This window comes from Anarhichas minor, unplaced genomic scaffold (genome assembly GCF_050575085.1).
Source record: "Anarhichas minor isolate MPS153535 unplaced genomic scaffold, ASM5057508v1 ptg000030l, whole genome shotgun sequence".
Classification (NCBI taxonomy): Eukaryota; Metazoa; Chordata; class Actinopteri; order Perciformes; family Anarhichadidae; genus Anarhichas; species Anarhichas minor.
Genome location: NW_027466476.1, coordinates 2,915,224 through 2,933,563, shown reverse-complemented (window position 1 = coordinate 2,933,563; position 18,340 = coordinate 2,915,224). Strand labels below are relative to the sequence as shown.

Sequence of the window (18,340 nt, the reverse complement as noted above, 5' to 3'; positions counted from 1 at the left end):
TTTGAAAGACATAGAGAAATCTTTAATGTCGAAACAAAGTTCTTAGGGAATCATGAATTTATTCCACAATAGTCAACATGTCCTGGACGAAAACATTTTCTATCCCTATGAAAAACACACTAAAGGTGAAAAGGTAAAGTGAAAGACATGGCTCATTCAGAGTTATGACATTTTAGTACTAAAAACACAACTCAAGGTACAAATAAAAAGGTACATAAAGAAAAATAATACATGCAAAATTTTTCAAAAAAGTAACACTCCTGAACTTTAAAATGCAGTGAGTGAGTCTCTGAGCCGGGCTGTGACAATAGAGACATGCGATTCAAAATCTGCGTTGCTTGTTAGGTCCATAGTCTCCAGGCCCAGGGAGGCCTCTAGGGAAGCCAGCCTGGCCTCCTCCGGGCATGTTGTTGTTCCCTGGCCCCGGAATCAGTGGAGCATTCTCAGCGGCCATGCCGGGAGTACCTGCAGGACCAGCATTGCCGCCCAGCGAGTTTCTGTTCATCCCGTGATTGCCCATGTGCATCCTCATGTCTTGCTCCCTATTCTCAGAGAAGTTGCCTCTGAAGCCCTCCTGCTGCCTCTTCAGCATCTCCTCACTGCGCATCCTCATCTCCTCCTCTCTCCTCCGGCGTTCCTCCTCCTGCCGGATCTCAGCCTGTTTCCTCTTCTGCATCTCCTGGTTGTGTTGCTCCTCCATCCTCCGCAGCTCCTCCTGCCGCCTCAGCAGGTCCTGTCTCATCAGCATCACTTGGTGCTCGTGTCTGGCGGCCTCCATCTCAGCCTCCAGCTTCTCCTGAGCCTCCTTCATGTTGCGGTCCACCATGTCATACTGCTGCTTCTCCATCTCCATCAGGGCCTTCCAACGCATGGCGTACTCAAACTCGAAGGAGCCCGCCTGAGCAAATCGTGGCGGCTGCTCACGCTCTTTGTGATACTGCTGGTTTTTGTTTATGATTTTTTCTGACAGTCCCTCCTCTTCGTCGAGCTGCTCCATAGGCTCTACTGTAATAGGTCGAGGAAACGCTGTGAGAACATAGGCACCATCACTGCACTTATCCAGAGCCTTTCTTGCAGCTGGCTTCGAGGTGTACTCCACTATTCCCTTCCCCGTGGGCCTCCCTCGGTCATCCACTATGACCACGGCTCTTTCAATCTGACCAAAGGAACCGAAGGCTTCCTCCAGCAGCTCGTTGGACACAAAATCAGGCAGATTTTTCACAGTTAAAGCAGCACCGTGTGTTGCAAACCTCACCCGTATGGGCCTCCCTCTGAACGGAGCATCATCCAGCTCGGCTCTGGCTATCTCTGCTATGATCCTGGTCTCCAGGCGAATGAAGCCGAAACCTCTTTCCTTGTTGATAAAGATTTCACTTGCCTTGCCATACTTGTTGAACAGCTTCTCGAGATCCTCCTCGGTAATTCCGGTTGGTAGGTTCCCTACAAACAGCCTGCTGCGCTGGGTGAAGGTTTTCTCACCGGGCTTTCTGAAGCTATGCAGATCCAGGGTTAAGGCCTCGTTGGGGTTGGTCGGGCGGCGGTGCTCCGTCTGCTGGCCGTTGGCATTTGTTCCTCCGGGCTTTTTCTGGTCTCCCGGGCGGTAGGACCCGTGGTTCTGCTGTGGGCCTCTGTTTCCTTGCATTTTGTGGAAAAGATTTAAAACCCGAGTCGACGAATCGCTCGACAAAAACACGTAAACTCTTAGCAAAGACTGGCGCACAAAGAGCTGCAAAAATGGCGACGCTGCGTGCTGCCCCGACGTTATTGTGACCTCATTGTGATGCGACTGATGTAGATAAATGTGTGACGTATTCTCTGTGCGACGGTACGAGACACACTCAAATCTGACCGGTGTCGGCTTTTGTCAAATCTTACATTATACAACGTTCAGTGTGTACAACCCTGCTTCTTCTAACGTTCATGTAGGCAATTTTCGTTAAGGTTTCTGGTACATTAGTTCGTTTTTGACCGTTTTTTGTTGCTGTGAACAGTTTCTCGCGAGACTACACGTTCACGTTGAGCGGGTGATTTCGCGGGAATTGTTTCGTTCGCTCACTGAGAAGGAAAACAACAACCAGTGATATCTAAAAATATAACTTAATAGCTGATGTAAAGCGACGAACAGCTAAAGCGTGACTTTCCATCTACTAAGGTAAGATTGTTAAATATGTTACAGCAGCGATATTCTAAAAACAGTCGCCATGTTTTGTAAGCGCTTAGACGGCAGTAACGTTAGTTGTCATTAACGTTAACTCTTTAGGTTCTGCTAAAACCATTAACCTGCAAGCCTGTCAACCCCACATTATAAACATGCACGGCACACATTAAGTGTGCTAATTTCCCCCGTGCTTCCTCTTCAGGACAGTCATGTTTTCCGACATAAGCGCCCAGAAGGAGGCTTCCTCTCTGCTCTGCCGCCCTGCCTCCGAGGACCAGGGGCCGGTGTTTGAGAGGACGTCGCTGGCCTACAGTCCATGCTCCGAGCGCTACACAGTCGGGGAGCGGAGCTTCAGTCGCCAGTATGCTCACATTTACGCAGCACGGCTCATGCAGATGAGGCCCTTGCTCTCAGAGAGAGCCCAGCAGAAGTGGGGTAAGCTCAGGACAGTCTACACCTGGGAACTCCTAAAGCATCTGAAATGTACTTTCTAATCGGTTTGTCTCCTTCTGTTTCTGACAGGACCAGATGTGCTCATCAGGAAGCTGTGTGATCTTGAGACAGGGGAGCAGTGTTGCATTGTGGGAACGTTGTTCAAGCGTATGGAATTGCAGCCATCTATTCTGAAAGAGATCAGCGAGGAGGTCAGCGGTCATGCCGAATTCAAAAGCTGACCTTCTACATCCCAGACAACCTGGCAGGGGTCATGGATAAAGTCTCTTTGTTTTTCCCCTCTCCTTTAGCACAACCTGCTGCCTCAGCCTGCACGAGCCAAATACATCAGTGAAACGGATGAGCTGATTCTGGAGGATGAGCTACAGAGGATCAAGCTGGAGGGCAAAATTGACAGAGACAAGTTTGTCACAGGTGAGGATGTTTCTTGAGTTCAGGACAGGTGAAGAAGGATGTCACTATCGCATCACTAAAGGATTACATCACTCAAACGCAGCCATGGACTCTTGTATGTCATGCTGCCTCTTCTGTTTCTCTATCAGGGAGTGTTATTGCAATATATGGAGCCGAGAAGAATGATGGCAAGTTCACAGTTGAGGACTTTTGCATGGCTGATCTTCCGCCGCAGACACCAAGACCTGCGCTCAGCTCTGACAGGTAAACACACACACACACACACGCACACACACACACACACACACACACACACACACACAGTTAAATCCCAGCCTTCGGTGATCATTTATTCTGATGCCGTTGTCTGTCCCCATCCAGGTTTGTGCTCCTGGTCTCAGGACTTGGTCTCGGCAGTAGTCATGCTGACAGCATGCTGGGGCTACAGTTGCTGGTTGACATGGTAACTGGTCAGCTTGGTGACCAGGGGGAGCAGAGTGGGGCAGCAACAATTTCCCGGGTCCTACTGGCTGGAAACCTCCTGAGCGAAAGCACTCAGGACAAGGACGCATCAACGAAGGTAACTGGAACTGGTTTAACCTTGTCACACATTTTTTTTTATTAGTTTTTCTTTTTAGAAAAGAAGCAAACATGAACTGGCTCACTTAAAAACAGCTGTTTTATCCTCTCTGTGTGCCAAGCCCAAGTACCTCACCAAGAAGACTCAGGCTGGCAGCGTGGAGGCCATCCGTCTGCTGGATGAGCTGCTGTGTCAGCTGGTGGTGAGTATGCTTCCCCCTTTACACACACACACACACACGTACACATTTTTATTTTGTGCAGTATGATAATGCTCTATATGCTGTTTAAGTTGATGCGTATTTGCATACCCTCAGATATTTTGCCATATTGTTTACACTGTGTTTGCTATCTCTTCAATATATGTGGTTGTATTATTCCTGTTCTCAATTAGTCCATCCATAAACGGTGTCTTAATTGATTTTACAAAATATTTACAAAATTGTGATGCATAACATATAGAGTGATGTTTCACTATTTATCTGCCAGAATAAGAAAAGTTAGATCTGAAAGAGTTGATTAAATGATAAGTCGATAAAAGGAAATTTAATTGAGAACAATTCATTTATTAAATGATTGACTGAATAATTGTTAGCTGCAGCAGCCCCAAAATGCATATATATATTAAATAAATGAAGTTCCGAGGTCATAAACATTAGTGATAACTGATGCCTGTGACCAAAGTTGGCTCGACACAAGTGTAAAGAAAATCTTCATGAACTAAAAAACCAAAACGTGATAATATAGATATGTGTGTCACTGCCTCCTGTCCTTCCAGGCCTCAGTTCCAGTGGATGTAATGCCCGGCCACCACGACCCCACCAACTACACCCTCCCTCAGCAGCCCCTCCACCGCTGCATGTTCCCCTTGTCCTCCGTGTACCCCACACTACAGTTGGTCTCTAATCCACACCAAGCTAAGATTGATGGAGTGAGGTAAGCATCATCAAACACAGTCACTATCCTCCATCTTGCGTTTAGCTTTGAATCCCAAGTTAGCGTGCGTATATTTGAGACTTTGTGTGTGTCTTCCAAAAAGGTTCCTGGGCACATCAGGCCAGAACATCTGTGACATTCAGAGGTACAGCAGCATGGACAATCACCTGGAAATCCTGGAGGAAACGCTACGACTCAGACACCTGGCCCCTACTGCACCGGATACTCTGGGTTAGTCGGACCAGTTGATGCAGAATAAAACACAAACCTTCTGGCTGATCGGTTTTAAGTATTCACACTGTTTACTTTACATTTTGTGTCAGGTTGTTACCCATTTTACCAAAAAGACCCTTTCATCTTGGAGGAGTGTCCCCACGTTTACTTCAGTGGCAACGCCCCAACCTTTGAGTCCAAGCTCATCAAAGGTCAGTGTGTGTTATGTTGATGTACACATAAGAAACTTGTTGGACAATGGTCTTTCTTTAGACTCTAAACAGACATTATTTTCAGCTCTATTATTGTATATGAATGGTTTTCCTTCTTACTAATGTACTACTACATTTCTTCTTCTCTTCCTGCCAGGTCCTGATGGCCAGGAAGTCCTTTTGGTTACTATTCCACACTTCAGCAGCACCCAAACGGCATGCCTGGTCAATTTACGCACTCTTGCGTGTGAGCCAGTCAGCTTCTCGGCCTTCTCTGCTGACGACGATGAGGAAAGTGAGATGAATGTCAGCCACTGAGGATCCATACCCACATGCAGGAAAATGTGCTGTCACTTCTTGGACACTGTTGATGAATATTAAGACTGATTTCACCTGACCACAGAGGAGTCACAACAACATTGGGCCAAGACCGCTACACTAATGCTGTCCAGTATCATAATGGTCAATGAAAAGCTGTTAGAACTGACATACAAGGTTACTTCTAGTGTTTCCTTTATGGTGTGTTGTTTTCTTTTTGTGAGAGAGAAAAAGGAGACACGCGATGTGTATTAACAAGCCTTTATTTGAAAAATACTCTACTCCAGCTGAGGCAACAAGACTCCTTCCCTCCTCTAACTCTGTTACCAAGTTTGAACAAATGCTTTTTAAACCTCCAGTGACTGTTCATACTGTAAAAAATATTTCTGCCAAGTAAAAATAAATTGTCATGTCTTTTCTTTTTTAATGTGCATTCACAATAAACTTCATGAAGCAAAAAGACTGAAAAATGCAGCATAAACCGTCAAACAGAAATACTATTATAATAAACAAGGTCAATTTGTGCGCAGAGGCATTTTGTTAAGTAATAGATACACTATCCTTATACAACTATAGTTAATACTCTGTACGTTCCCATTGCTCACGTGTCATACAAAGACAGGATACCTCATTTGATTCGTTATCAGCCTGCTCAGAGGACAACATGGCGATGGGAACTACCTCTAGGAAAGGACCGTTTACTGAACTGGGCTGTGTGTGTTTTAAGATTAATAGTCATCAATCTTGTAATCATAATTATAATCCAGGATGGAGTCTGTGAAACCGCCAGGCGTCGAAGTCTGTCCCTCCCCTATGGCCCACGAGTCATACCAGGATGTGGTGGTCTCTGGTGTTGTGGGAACTGTGATTGTTGTGGTCGGGGGTAACGTCGTCGATCTTAACTTCAGTAATCTCTGCTGCCGAAGGCGACGGAGACGAGCTATCCTCAGCCTCCTCTGACGCTCGGTGCTGACTCCTGAATTCGGTGAATACCCGGTGTTGCCATCGACCACACGCCTGTTTCCTGTAGCAACTGCAGGGTTCTGTGCTCTGTTGTTGCCATAGCTGAGTCGAATTGGCTTGTTGCCATTGAGGGCCATGATCTGCAGAGAAATGAAGTAAGACACTTTATTTAGTACTAGATTGACAAGTCTTTAGGGTGTGGTCATTCCAGGATGGAAGTGCCGTACCTGTTTGATGCGGTCCCAGTTGGACTTGGCCAGGTTGAAGCTGCAGGTGGTGGCTCCTGGCTGGTAACCCACCACACAGAGTTTGGTCACAGGGGCGAAGCCCTCAGCTCGAGCAGTCACGCGGTACTCTCCTGGGTTAAGCAGCCGCCAGTAGTCTCCTGTTGGTGCTGCAATGACAGACAGAGGACGGGCATTTTGTTTTAAGCACAGAGGGGGCTACGTTGTACGTTAAAGCACCTGAGTTAACACACATTAGACGTAAGGAGGAGAAAAGAGGAATTCTTTCACCAGACCTGAAGTGACATCATGGTCTATCCCCTCTACAGTCACAGTGGCATTTGCAATGGCGTTCCCCTGCTGATCCTTCACAATGCCTCTGATGCCACGATGCACCTAGATAGAGAGGGGGAAAAGTTCAAAAGAGAGGAACGTAACTCGTTCTCATGTTGCCAGGATTGAGTACCATTTTAATATCTGTATTACAGTACAGCAGACGGTGTACTGTATATCACATGCTGTGTGAGTGACTGACCTGCTCCATGAAGATGAGCATTGCTTCTCTGTTCTTCTCCCACTCATTCGCCAACTCACTCTGATGGGGGAACTTATCACATCCCAGGAAGATGGACAACTCAAAACAGTTGGTGTGTAGGTAGCTGAAGTCATTCATACCTGGAGAGGTGGTGACAAACACACATACACATACACATGAACCCCAAAGGTCGCACTGCACATGTTGTCCACCAGGGTGTGTTATAAATCCATACAGAAAGCTAAAATACCTTTAAAAGATATGTTAAACCTAATGGCCTCTACTTACTCCCTGTGATTGGCTTCCATTTGGCTCGGTTGACGATGCCGTGTATCCCTGCATCGGTGTCTCCGTGGCAGGAGCCGTGCAAGTTGCGTGTCATGGTCAGGTGTGTGGAAGCGTAAGAGACAGCCAGCCACCTGAAGAGGGACTCGTCTGCGATCACCCGAGGCTCATCCTCGGGCTCAGAGTACTGGTAGCCGGCGCTTCTTCCTCTATCGTCCTCTTCTTCCTCTCTATGGCCATGACCTTGGCTTTGGTCGTATCCATGTTCGTAACCTTGGTTCTGGTCATAGCCGTGTTCGTAACCTTGGTTCTGGTCATAGCCGTGTTCGTAACCTTGGTTCTGGTCATAGCCACGGTCGTAACCTTGGTTCTGGTCATAGCCACGGTCGTAACCTTGGTTTTGGTCATAGCCACGTTCGTAACCTTGGTCGTAGCCCTGGCCCCCCCTCTCCTCTTCTGGCTGTGCATATCCCCTTCCTCTCCAGTCTTCCTCTGGCTCCTCTTGGTAGCCCCTTCCCCACTCTGTCACATCTAATGCTTCTTCTTCATACCTGTAAGAAATGATTCTAGTTGACTTATTTAGTATGATTGTTAATGAATGATTGTAAGCGGTGCATGGAGAGCTATGCAGGAGACAAGACGAGGAAACATGAGAGTTATGGAAAATGATAAAGTGTGTAAAGCTGGGAAACAACAACAACAGAACGCAGTTGCAAAAGGAGAGGAAAAGTCATACTGTCTCTTCTTGCGGCTGCGGGGTTTCTGGCTCTCGGCAGGCTTGTTGAGACGAAAGCTGTCATAAGGGTAAGCTACAATTGCCTCTCCGCCCTGCAAGTTTGCGCCTAACACAAATGGATGGCTTTTCATCCAGGAGATTATGGCCTTAGTCTCCACAGCAATCTGGAACAAAAACAGGAAGAACGATGCAAGCACAGTATACCCTCATTTTAGTTTACTGACTAGACCACCTTTGTAAAAGTACAAAGGACTTTCAAATCCATTGTTAAGTAAAAAAAAAGCACTTGTATATGAGAAGAGGAGCTTTCAAGGGAACAGTTGCCTTACAACAACCCTTAACCGGAGGTCTTCTGTCCCCAGACTTTATGAATAGCTGGTCGTAAGACACAACAGTACCCTCCTCCTTACCGAGCTGTTGGTCTCCAAGTTCTCTGGTATGGGCATGTGATGATTTGGGGTGAGTTTGGGAACCATGCCCTTATCTTCAGCATCCCACAGGATACTATTCAGGTCGGGGAAGTTCTGGAAGATGTCAAAGCCGTCGTCAGTGAAGTGTCCAGTGGTCCATCCACTCAGCTCCGATCCCTGCGGGCGAGAAGTTTCACAAGCGAGACATGGAGCAGTCATCCCAGATCACTACCACAGCATAATTCACTGGAATTTCCTGTTTTTTTCTCTCTCGTTTGTTTGCCAGTTGAGTAGAAACATTTAATGATTTAATGATCATAATCACTGACCACTTCAAAAGCTTCCACATGTCCGTCAGGGTTGAGCGATGGCACCAGGTGGATGCGTATTCCCTCCACCAGTCGCATGGCTCTGGGGTTTCTGTCTTTGTACTCTTTGCACAGGTACTGCATGAGAAGCAGGATCATCTCCCGACCCTCGGCCTCATTTCCGTGGAGACCTGCCGTGAAGCGAAACTCTGGCTCCCCTGCAGAGACAAACAGACAAGACTGTAGCTGTTTGTCCACTAACTCTAATCTGCTGCCTTCCACCTGGTGTTTATATGGATTTACAGCAATCATCGTTGGTGCCATCGAGGAACTACAGTCCTCATGCGTTTTATTTAACTGTTAAAGAATATTTCGATCTGCCTGTTTCATGATTGTATGAACACATTCCCACCTATTTCGTGCTCTGTGGGGTTGCCAGAGATGACCATGGCCATGATATCCAGTCCCTTGGAGCTGCGGCCCAGGCTGTAGATGTTGGTGATGTTGGGACACTCCGCATTTACTGACTTCATGAACTGAACACATGAGATTATGAAAACGGTCAGTGTGCAAAAATATATCATTATAGCTAGACATTATTTATGTAACAGCTAATGGCTACTTTTAAACCATTAGCAGACCTTTTTCACAGATCTGTCACAGCAGCTACAAATCCCTGCAGCTTATTGAATTACCAAAAGGTCAATCTGATTTAACTGTGTGAGAAAGCACTAAAAATCATCAATAGTGCTCTTGAAAGTTTGTGATGAGCATTGCATCTGATGGCTGAAACAACACGTTTAGAAAGAATGAGCCCTCTGCAGGGTTTTAATATCAGTTTATATTAAAGTGGATACATGCAGACCTCCTTGTTGAATGTTTAATTGTGTCTGGGAAATTATTTCGTTTTCTTCTTTGGGAAAATAACGGAGGATTTCCTGTGGAATTTAATCAGCCGGCAGACATGCAGGAGACTTGTACAGTGTGTGAGGATACTCACTGAAACCATCTCTGAGTAGCTGTGATGTTTGAACTCCAAGTAATCCACTGGAGTGACTTCGTTTTGCCTGTACTGAACATCCGCTGGATCTGTGAAGCAAAAAAAGAAGAAAATGTGTTATTCCTTTCGTGGTTTTCAGTGTGTGTGTTTGTGCATCTATAAGCATGTTAATGTGTTTGAGGCTCACCGGGTAGGGGGCAGCCGAGGACCTCCAGCCTCATACACAGAGAGCTGTTCCAGCTCTGAGGGATGATCCGCATGTAACGGGCCGACACGGGCTCTGCCAGCTGGTTCATCACTGGAGTGTCCTTATCACTGTTTCCAAAGAACAACTAGGGGGGAGATACGTGGAAGGAAGATGAGTCAGGGAAACATTTTCCATGGTGCCTAATAAGTGAAGTAATTTTAGGTGAGCTCACCCAGTCAGTGTATCCATCATGGATGGTGGTCCATTCTCTGGTGTCATTGCTGAAGGCCAGGAAGTAGGACTTCACGAAGTCATTCCTGAAACAAGACAATATGTGGGCAACATGTTAGACTTAGAAAAGGAAAATACAGTGTACTCATCTGTGTGTTTGCGTCTTACTCGTTCAAAGAGTCCCGTCCTTGTGTTACGATTCCTGTGAACTCCGTCTCCCTGCGAGCATCAATCTCAAACCAGTGGTCTCTGTCCTCTGAGTTTGCACACCACGCTCCACCTCTCATGTTTTCTTCATCATCTGAGCCCTGGGAGCCACAGAGACCAGAACACATGCTGATGGGTCCTTTGACTCAGTTGCATTTTGAGCTCACACATATCCTTCAAATATGAGCTTATTATGCACTGACATGCAAGTCGTTGAGCTCATACATCACAGATGCCATGATAACTAAAAAAAATCAGCAGTGGTGAGCAGAAGCACTTGAAGATTCATTGGCTGATTTAACTAAGCTGCTAAAATGTATTCTTTGACTATAAAGATTGTGAATATAAACACCCAAAGCAGCTAATGGAAGCAACAGACTCAGCCATAACAGTATTTTCCTACATGTGGCTGGTAGCTGGTGTTTATTTCAAGGCCTGGCGGTATGTAAGTGATAGCTGTACTATATGTAAGCGTTCAGACCACGGCGGTCCTGCTCTGATTGTTGTGTACCTGCATGTTGAGGCGCGCCCTCTGAGGTGCAAAACTATACTGAGACATAGAGGAGGCTGAAAGCTGGTCTGGCTCGATCTTATGGGACTCCATCCCCAGGGGAGGACACTCTGCCAGAGAAAATCAAGTGAGATGTTAATTATCGCAAAAGCTTATGCGATGCTTTCCAGATCTGAACAGACGTTGACTTACTCTTTGGCTCTTTGAAAACACGTGGTCTCTTCCTGGCCCGCTCCTCTGCCTCCTTCAGCTTCTGTGCTCTCTCTGGCAGAAGTCAGAAAAACAGTCTTAATGCCAAATAAATTGATGAATATTTTCTCTCTCACATCGAAGAACTCATCGTTATTTTGTACATTTTGTTTTATGTCAAAATGTGTCCCCAGGGTTGGAGAAATCCCAGATGTTGTGATTTCCCTCCCAGTCCAAATGTGCTCGGATCAAACTCACATCCTCCTGACCCGCGGAGTTCAATACTGAAGAAGACTGCTGAATCACACACATCATTATCATTATTCATATTCTCACACACTGAACTCTGTGGCACATAATGTAATTTATTGTTGGTAGTATGGCTGCCAGAAGTCTTTCTGAGAGTGGGAATGTGAAACAGGTTGTAAGCTCATTGGCCAACCGTACACACATGTACAAGTGGACAAACACACGAACCCACTGACACACACTGATATGTTTAGGTGCAGATGCACATCTGCCTCTGTGCCTCTGTGTCACAGATGAGTGCTTCAAGCTGCAGACATTTTTTTACTTACATCAGCTAAGAATGCTTTTCAGCTTAAACCCAGATAGCAGTGAACCGTCCACACAGGAAGTTCCCTATTGACGCCAGTCCTGACGGTGTCGTATATCATCGTCTCCACTCTCCAGCCTTAACCACCAGCTAACCTCGCTTTAGAGCCCTGCATTGCAACATCCTCTGCCTGCTAATTCTCCCCTGTTGCCTCTTTCCTTTATTACTCGCACTAATCCACTACATGTGGATCATTCTCCGTTAGCTCACAAGAGCTTTCTGAACTTCTTTGGAACAATCTCCATTCAGTTGCAGAGGGATGAACTTCTGTCCCTTCGATGCAAGTTAAATCAACATCTTCTCTTATGACAGAAATGTGATCCAAAGGAGGGAACACCTTAGAGCTGTTATCTGTTAGTACTTTTGCCCTCGGGTCACAGTCTGTGTTCTTTGCTTTGGCAACTACATTATTGAGTGCATTCTGACATGCGTAGAGTGGTGTTGTGTAAGGATGAAAAAAAAAAGATTCACATCTGAGTTCTCTTACCTTTCGCTTCCCTTGCTCTTTCTTTTTCTGCTCTCGCTCTCTCCTTTTCCATCCATTTATCGTCATTCTCGTCTTCTTTCCTCCCTGTGGAAAATCAAGGATGGCTTTTATAGAAATACCTAAAAAAACAGTATTCCTGTTGCCAGCAGTGTACAAGTCACCAAGTTTTTGAAAGCCATTAGGAACCATAAACAGTAAAAAGTTCCCAAAGGATTTAAAAATCTGGAAAGTTATTGACCCGACTGCTGCTTATTCCTTTTCCTTGCTCTCTGTGTTGTTGGCAGGAAGTCTCACTGCAGCTTATTAACTATTGAATCTAATATAAAACATTCAGTATGGATATGTTTTAGGTGTGTGTGTGTGTGTGTGTGTGTGTGTGTGTGTGTGGACATACTCATTCCATATTCGTCGTAATCATCATACCACGTTCCCTCATGGGGAGGAGTGGCAGTGGGTTCCTCTGTGTAAAAAGAATAAAAATAAACATCAAGTCAGATAACTCGTTCAGTCAGTCAAAGGCACTGCTACATTACAAGTGACAATTTATAAGATGACATGATTTAATAAACTTTTACAGGTTAGTACAGCCCTGATTTATTTAACCACAACAACTGCTTTTTCTATTTGGATGCCACTGCGATGCCTACTGTGTAATTAAGTTGTTAAATCTTTAAATTTACATTTACAAGTATCATAACAGAGTTGTGAACTGATGACAGGGCTCTTTTTTAACTCCACATCAAAACGGAGGAAAGTTTTGTTGACTGTGGAACCGGGTAAACCCACCCACTCGTGTTTGAAAAGTAGGGCAGGTTAGCTCACAGACTCACTATTATGTTATTCCCATGTGTTGAATCGCTCATGATTTCTCATCTGCTTCCAGCCAAAAGGCACAGATGGAACAGACATTTCATCTGCGTCACAAGTCTACAGAGATTTCTTATTAGTTAACTGCCTAACTGAGAATTCTACATCTCAATTAATGGATGTTAATAGACTTGAAGTGACAGTTACCTGGTAGAGTTTCTACTTTGATTTCAGGGCTGACCTCTTCACCATCAGGGAATGGAAGATTCTCCGGCACCTCAACTGCAACATTGGAAAAAAATAAAACAAAATAAAAAACCATAAAAGGTCAAACAGAGAAATTATTTAAGTGTCAGAAGCAGACTGAGAGACATGAGAAAGTGACAGAAACGGGGGAGTGTGAATGAATCAGTGGAATTGTTGGGAGAGCAGAGGTACAGTGCAGTATGCTGGAAACACAGAGTAATGACAACATGTCAGTCCGGTCCAGATGAGTGTCACAGAGCCACACAACACACTGTTTCCTACATCTGAGCCTGTGGAAAAAACTAGTGCAGTCACTGAGGACTTCTGGTGGACAAAAGTCACGATAACTTCAAATCTTTAGCAGATTTATTTATTACCAACCGATCATTTATCAAATACATCAAATCAAGTTGTTTAGAAACATTGTGGGCTTACTGCTTACTACCCAGCATGCATTGTATTGAGTTAAAATTCCCCAGAAACCACCTTTTGTCAAACATGTGTAATATGTTTCTTCAAGTGTCTCAGATGAGTCACATGTGTCTTCTCTTTGATCTAAATTAAAACAGTATTATCCAAGATGGAGATCCTTTAAAACCTCTTCCTGCACTCTTTCTTTGAAACACATTTCAGACACAGATTTCAAACCACTGATCCCTGTTTGGCTGTTAGCGACACAGTAAAAGCAGCAGTGATGAGGCGGTGTGGTGCTAGAATCAAACCTGAAAACAGCTAGCGAAAAATAAAAGCACATAGAAATTGAATTAGACAACTCTCGGCAATATATGTAAATAGTTGTTAGCTCAATTTCATTTCTTCAATTTGTCTACTTTAAAACTTTTAAGTTATCTAAAAAGCAACAAATCTCAACAATCAATGCAACAATAACAGTCCTAAGGGATCATAATCGTCTCATCGCTCCTCTGATTCATGTGTAACAAACTGTCATCCCACAAACATCCTCAAAACAAAGCAGGAGGAAACAGAGAGTCAGACTTACATGTGGAGTCCCAGTAATCGGTGTCATCTGTCCCGGCCTTCCCATCAACCTCAGGGGCAGGGGGCGTCGGGTCCACCTCTTTCCAGTAGCTGTCATAGTTATCAGTCACGGGAGCCTCTGGTGTCCAGTAGTCCTCGTAGGCGTCAGGCGCCAGAGTGGATGGCCCTCTCTCCTCTGGTTTCCAGTAGTCCTCGTAGGCATCAGGCGCCAGAGTGGACGGCCCTCTCTCCTCTGGTTTCCAGTAGTCCTCGTAGGCATCAGGCGCCAGAGTGGACGGCCCTCTCTCCTCTGGTTTCCAGTAGTCCTCGTAGGCATCAGGCGCCAGAGTGGACGGCCCTCTCTCCTCTGGTTTCCAGTAGTCCTGGTAGGCGTCTGTCACTGGGGCAGCTGGGTCTTCCTCCTCCGGGTCCCAGTCGTCGTACGGAAGATCTGTGGTCGGAGTCTTGGGCTGAGGCCTGGGTGGTGTGGGCTCTGCATCCCAGTAGTCATCGTCTGGTTTCCAGTAATCATTGTCTGCCAGAGAAACAGATGGAAAGATGTCTAGACTGGAATATTTTGTATGGTTCTCAAGTTTTAATCTATTTTATTTTATTTTACACGGCTTTTGATTTTAAACCGGATGTTACTGAAATATGCAAAACTACAAACAAATGATAAGACTTTATCAGAAATATGATACAGCAACTGTTATTGGATGCAGACTGAAGCAAGCAGTAAAACAATTAGTTTTGTTTGTGCATCCTGGAACAAAATTGTTTTTTATGTAATTGTTATTTCAATAGAGGGAGGAGGGGAGGTCAGAAAAGGGGAAGGGTAGTGTTTTTTTAATTGTTGCTGAGGTAATGTGACTTATATGTTTTGGCTTTTTAACTCCACACAATATTTTTCCTTGTCAAAACATGACACCCATGATATCCACGGTGCTACGCTAGTGGTGGCTAATGTAGCGTCTATAGCCTTAAGCAGAGACGAGGAGTGGTCAACAGAGGTCTGGTAAACTCTCTTCTTTCCAACAACACATTCCCAGATTTTTTTTTCATTTCACTTGAGGCAATTTATCAGGCAACACACGGCTCCCTCTGGAGCCACAATAGACTTAAAGACCTGTAAACAGATTTATATGTTATAAATGGTTGGAGTTCCACTTTAAATTGTTAATGTTTTGCCTGATTAATGTTGGAATGAGTTGTACCAGCCCAGTACTTAGGAGGAGGGTGTTTCAGTTTCTTTTCTAAGTCACAGGTATAGGTCCAAATAAAGTGCTGTGGAGGGTGTGTGTTACTCACCACCGTCAGGATAGGCGTAGTCTGTGTATGGCTCAGGTTCAGTGGGTGGTTCAGTGGGTGGTTCAGTCGGGATCACTGGAGGCAGCAGACGGACACAAAGTCAACAACATCCATTCACGTCAAAGTCGTTCAAGTAGAAACTTGGGTCCCTGCTCTGTTCTGTCCTCACCTGTTGTGGTTGGTGGTAGAGTTGTGGTTGTCTTCTTGTCCTTCTTCTTTCCCTTCTTGGCAGTTTTAGGCTTTTTCGTGGCGTTGGGGTCCTTTGGCTCTTTCTTCTTCTTCTTGTCCTTCTTCTTCTTTTTGCCTTCATCTGGTGCTCTCCTCAACCTGCCTGGAAAACCTGGAAAAACAAAGAAGGAAGAGGTCTTTGAAAACTCACTTAATTGACTTTTGTTCAGAATCAAAATAAGCACACAACACTCATGATCTGAATAGATATTCATGCAAAATCATAGTCCTTTTCCCCCTAATATCCCCCTGAACTGATTTCAAAGTAAAACAGAAGTTAGATCACTTTAGCGTCTGCATTGTTACGTATTCCCCAGTGAAACTCAATATTTGACCAATAATAAGTGGACCAGCTGAGAAAGTAGCTCCCCACACACACCTCCTTTGTCGCCAAAATGTGCAGATTAATTGGCGGATGGATGTCAGGATGTTATTGGTTGAAATTGGGCGGTACTAGCTTACTTAAGCACACTTCATATTTTGTTTCACAGGAAGAAAAGATTATTCCATTTTGATGTAAAAATACAAATCTTTTTTCCTTAATCTTTTTTGCGTATATTGTTAAATAGGGGCATAGTATGACTGGGGATGTGATCTAAAAGGGTGAAGGAAGCTTTTTTCATTCATCTCGACTTTAAAATGATCCCTCTTCAGCTGTTACTAATATATTTCGTAACGGTTCGTAATCTGTAAATACCTATAAAATTCTAAATCAATAAAAGCACATTCATGTTGAGTACTGAAGTAAAAGCTTATATAACGCTTAGTATCATTTACGAGCAATGTGAGAATTGAATTATGCAACGATTTCTTTCCTGCAATATCAAAACACAATGCTACCAGCGAAAACCCAGACAAGATGCATTTCAGCCGTTGCTTCAGTTCCATCAGTATTTCCTTCTGAGGTTGTCTGAAGTCTTGAGGCATTTTCATGGAAAAAAACTTCTCTCTCTCTTTCCATTAGTCATGCTCCATTTACTAGACTTCATTTTTAATGACACAAATCTGTCCAGATACTCAATAAACATTTCACTATCACCTCAGCAACATCTTACCGATGTACCATAAACCCAGTGAGACTCATTGAAGTGTATTATATCTAAAGCTTCGGTAGAAAGCTCCAGAAAAGAGGTTTATTACAAATGTGCAACAGTCTTCCATGTCCATTCTCCCACCGTGAATGTGCACCAGAGTGCATTAATCATACAGGGTTATAGGCACTATGCAGAGGCAGTGGAAAATGGTCAGTGTCATAAAATCTGTCTGCAAGATGCTGACTGTGCGTCTTCCTCTCTTGTTTGGTGTGAGCCAAAAATAATCAGTCTATCCTTTTTATTCTCTGCTGTGGAGAAGTAGTGGTGGACAGGTGAGCACCTGGACTTTCTCACGCCTGTTGGAGCTGTCAGACACTGAATTGGTGTGTGTTTGTGTCTGTGTTTGCTCTCCCATGCCCTGCTGGAGCTCAGACCATACCTGAATGGCTTCGATGTTTCGTCTGTGTAACATATCTGTATTTTTGTGCGTGTTCAAATTAGAATTTTCTCCACTCACCAACCCGTGCAGCCTCCTCTGTGTCTCTCTTGTCCTTGTTGCTGCTTCCCAGTGAGTCCACTGTGAGTCCTTGCTCACTTTCTGGATCATCCAGGGACTCGTCTTGCAGCTGATCCTCTGCCTGCTTCTCCCCTTCAGTCTGCCGGAGAGAAATTATCCCCCCAGCGCTCTCCCCTCCTCTTGGGATCATTAGGCAGCACAGGGCCAGCAGAGCCGCAGACACAACCACGGTCTGGCTTTTCATACCTGCTGCTCTTCCAACTGCAGAACTTTTGGTTTGTAGTCTTTACTTTTCAATCGCAGCCGTCCAAATGCTCAATCCAACTTTGTCCACCAGAAGAATGAATTGTTTCACCCTTTCCTCCCCTGTGTCTTTGCAATGTGATCCACACTTTCACTCCAGCACGGAAATGTCTGCAGCTCCACACGTACTCACAGCCACACTGTCAACCAGGCACAGACTGGGCTAGACGGAGATGGAGTGGGAGGGCGGTAGGGATATGCAGGGAGGTGGGTTATAGAGGGAGACACAGAGGGATACAGAGCAAAGCAGCAATCCAGTCAAATGACTAGACTGGGTTCCTAATTGCCCCGCAGCTACGGTCAGCTGAAAAAACAGCACAAGGCCAGAGGATCCCCTTCACCTGGCTGACGAGTCAGAACAGGTGCAGGGCTCAGACAGGAGACGGGGGGGGGCTGAGGGAGGGCAGATGAGACCTCAGACTACAGGGCTTGCACCTCTTGAGTTTGTGAAAGAAGCCAGCTCCTTTTTTGTCCGCAACTCCCGTTGAATTCCTCGGCAGAAAGCCTTTGCTCTGCAGACTTACCACAGAGCAGAAAAACAGGAGAGAGGAGCGACTAGGACATCGAATTCCACAACAGGAGGTGGAGGAGGAGGAGGAGGAGGAGGAGGAAGGGGCAAAAGGGGGAGGACAGGGATTTTGTGTGTTAACAAAACCAAACGCCACTAATCATCAGAGGGAGGAATTCAAAGAAAATATAAACAGGCAGGAGTAGACCATAAACTATTGTCATGGTGTTGCGTAGCTCGCTTTCTCTATTCGGAAGAAA

General features: G+C 45.1%; 3 protein-coding genes across 4 annotated transcripts; 1 reads left to right on the top strand and 2 right to left on the bottom strand.

Annotated features, from left to right (window-relative positions):
• nono (non-POU domain containing, octamer-binding) lies at positions 1 to 1,779 on the bottom strand. Its single transcript, XM_076104441.1, has one exon. It carries the CDS (start codon positions 1,640 to 1,642, stop codon positions 323 to 325), a length of 1,320 nt encoding a protein of 439 aa, XP_075960556.1. The 5' UTR covers positions 1,643 to 1,779; the 3' UTR covers positions 1 to 322.
• A 222-nt stretch (positions 1,780 to 2,001) lies between these two features.
• On the top strand, positions 2,002 to 5,689 carry pold2 (polymerase (DNA directed), delta 2, regulatory subunit). Of its 2 annotated transcripts, none has more exons than XM_076104439.1 (11): positions 2,002 to 2,152; positions 2,361 to 2,593; positions 2,681 to 2,802; positions 2,902 to 3,025; positions 3,154 to 3,268; positions 3,386 to 3,584; positions 3,706 to 3,786; positions 4,362 to 4,519; positions 4,623 to 4,750; positions 4,843 to 4,944; positions 5,102 to 5,689. In XM_076104439.1, the coding sequence occupies exons 2-11, from the start codon at positions 2,368 to 2,370 to the stop codon at positions 5,260 to 5,262; spliced, it is 1,416 nt and encodes a 471-aa protein (XP_075960554.1). In that variant the 5' UTR covers positions 2,002 to 2,152; positions 2,361 to 2,367; the 3' UTR covers positions 5,263 to 5,689. The 2 variants fall into 2 exon arrangements, with proteins under 2 accessions (XP_075960554.1, XP_075960555.1); XM_076104440.1 differs by having other exon boundaries at positions 2,006 to 2,152; positions 2,330 to 2,593.
• aebp1b (AE binding protein 1b) lies at positions 5,232 to 17,682 on the bottom strand. The gene is made up of 22 exons (XM_076104438.1): positions 17,270 to 17,682; positions 15,660 to 15,821; positions 15,491 to 15,565; positions 14,205 to 14,717; positions 13,166 to 13,240; positions 12,546 to 12,611; positions 12,152 to 12,235; positions 11,052 to 11,123; positions 10,860 to 10,969; positions 10,310 to 10,449; positions 10,143 to 10,227; positions 9,911 to 10,055; positions 9,724 to 9,812; positions 9,136 to 9,259; positions 8,745 to 8,941; positions 8,416 to 8,592; positions 8,006 to 8,169; positions 7,273 to 7,820; positions 6,985 to 7,124; positions 6,746 to 6,845; positions 6,453 to 6,619; positions 5,232 to 6,365 (listed from the first exon to the last, which is right to left on the bottom strand). The coding sequence occupies exons 1-22, from the start codon at positions 17,511 to 17,513 to the stop codon at positions 5,991 to 5,993; spliced, it is 3,852 nt and encodes a 1,283-aa protein (XP_075960553.1). The 5' UTR covers positions 17,514 to 17,682; the 3' UTR covers positions 5,232 to 5,990.
• Between the last annotated feature and the right edge of the window lie 658 nt (positions 17,683 to 18,340).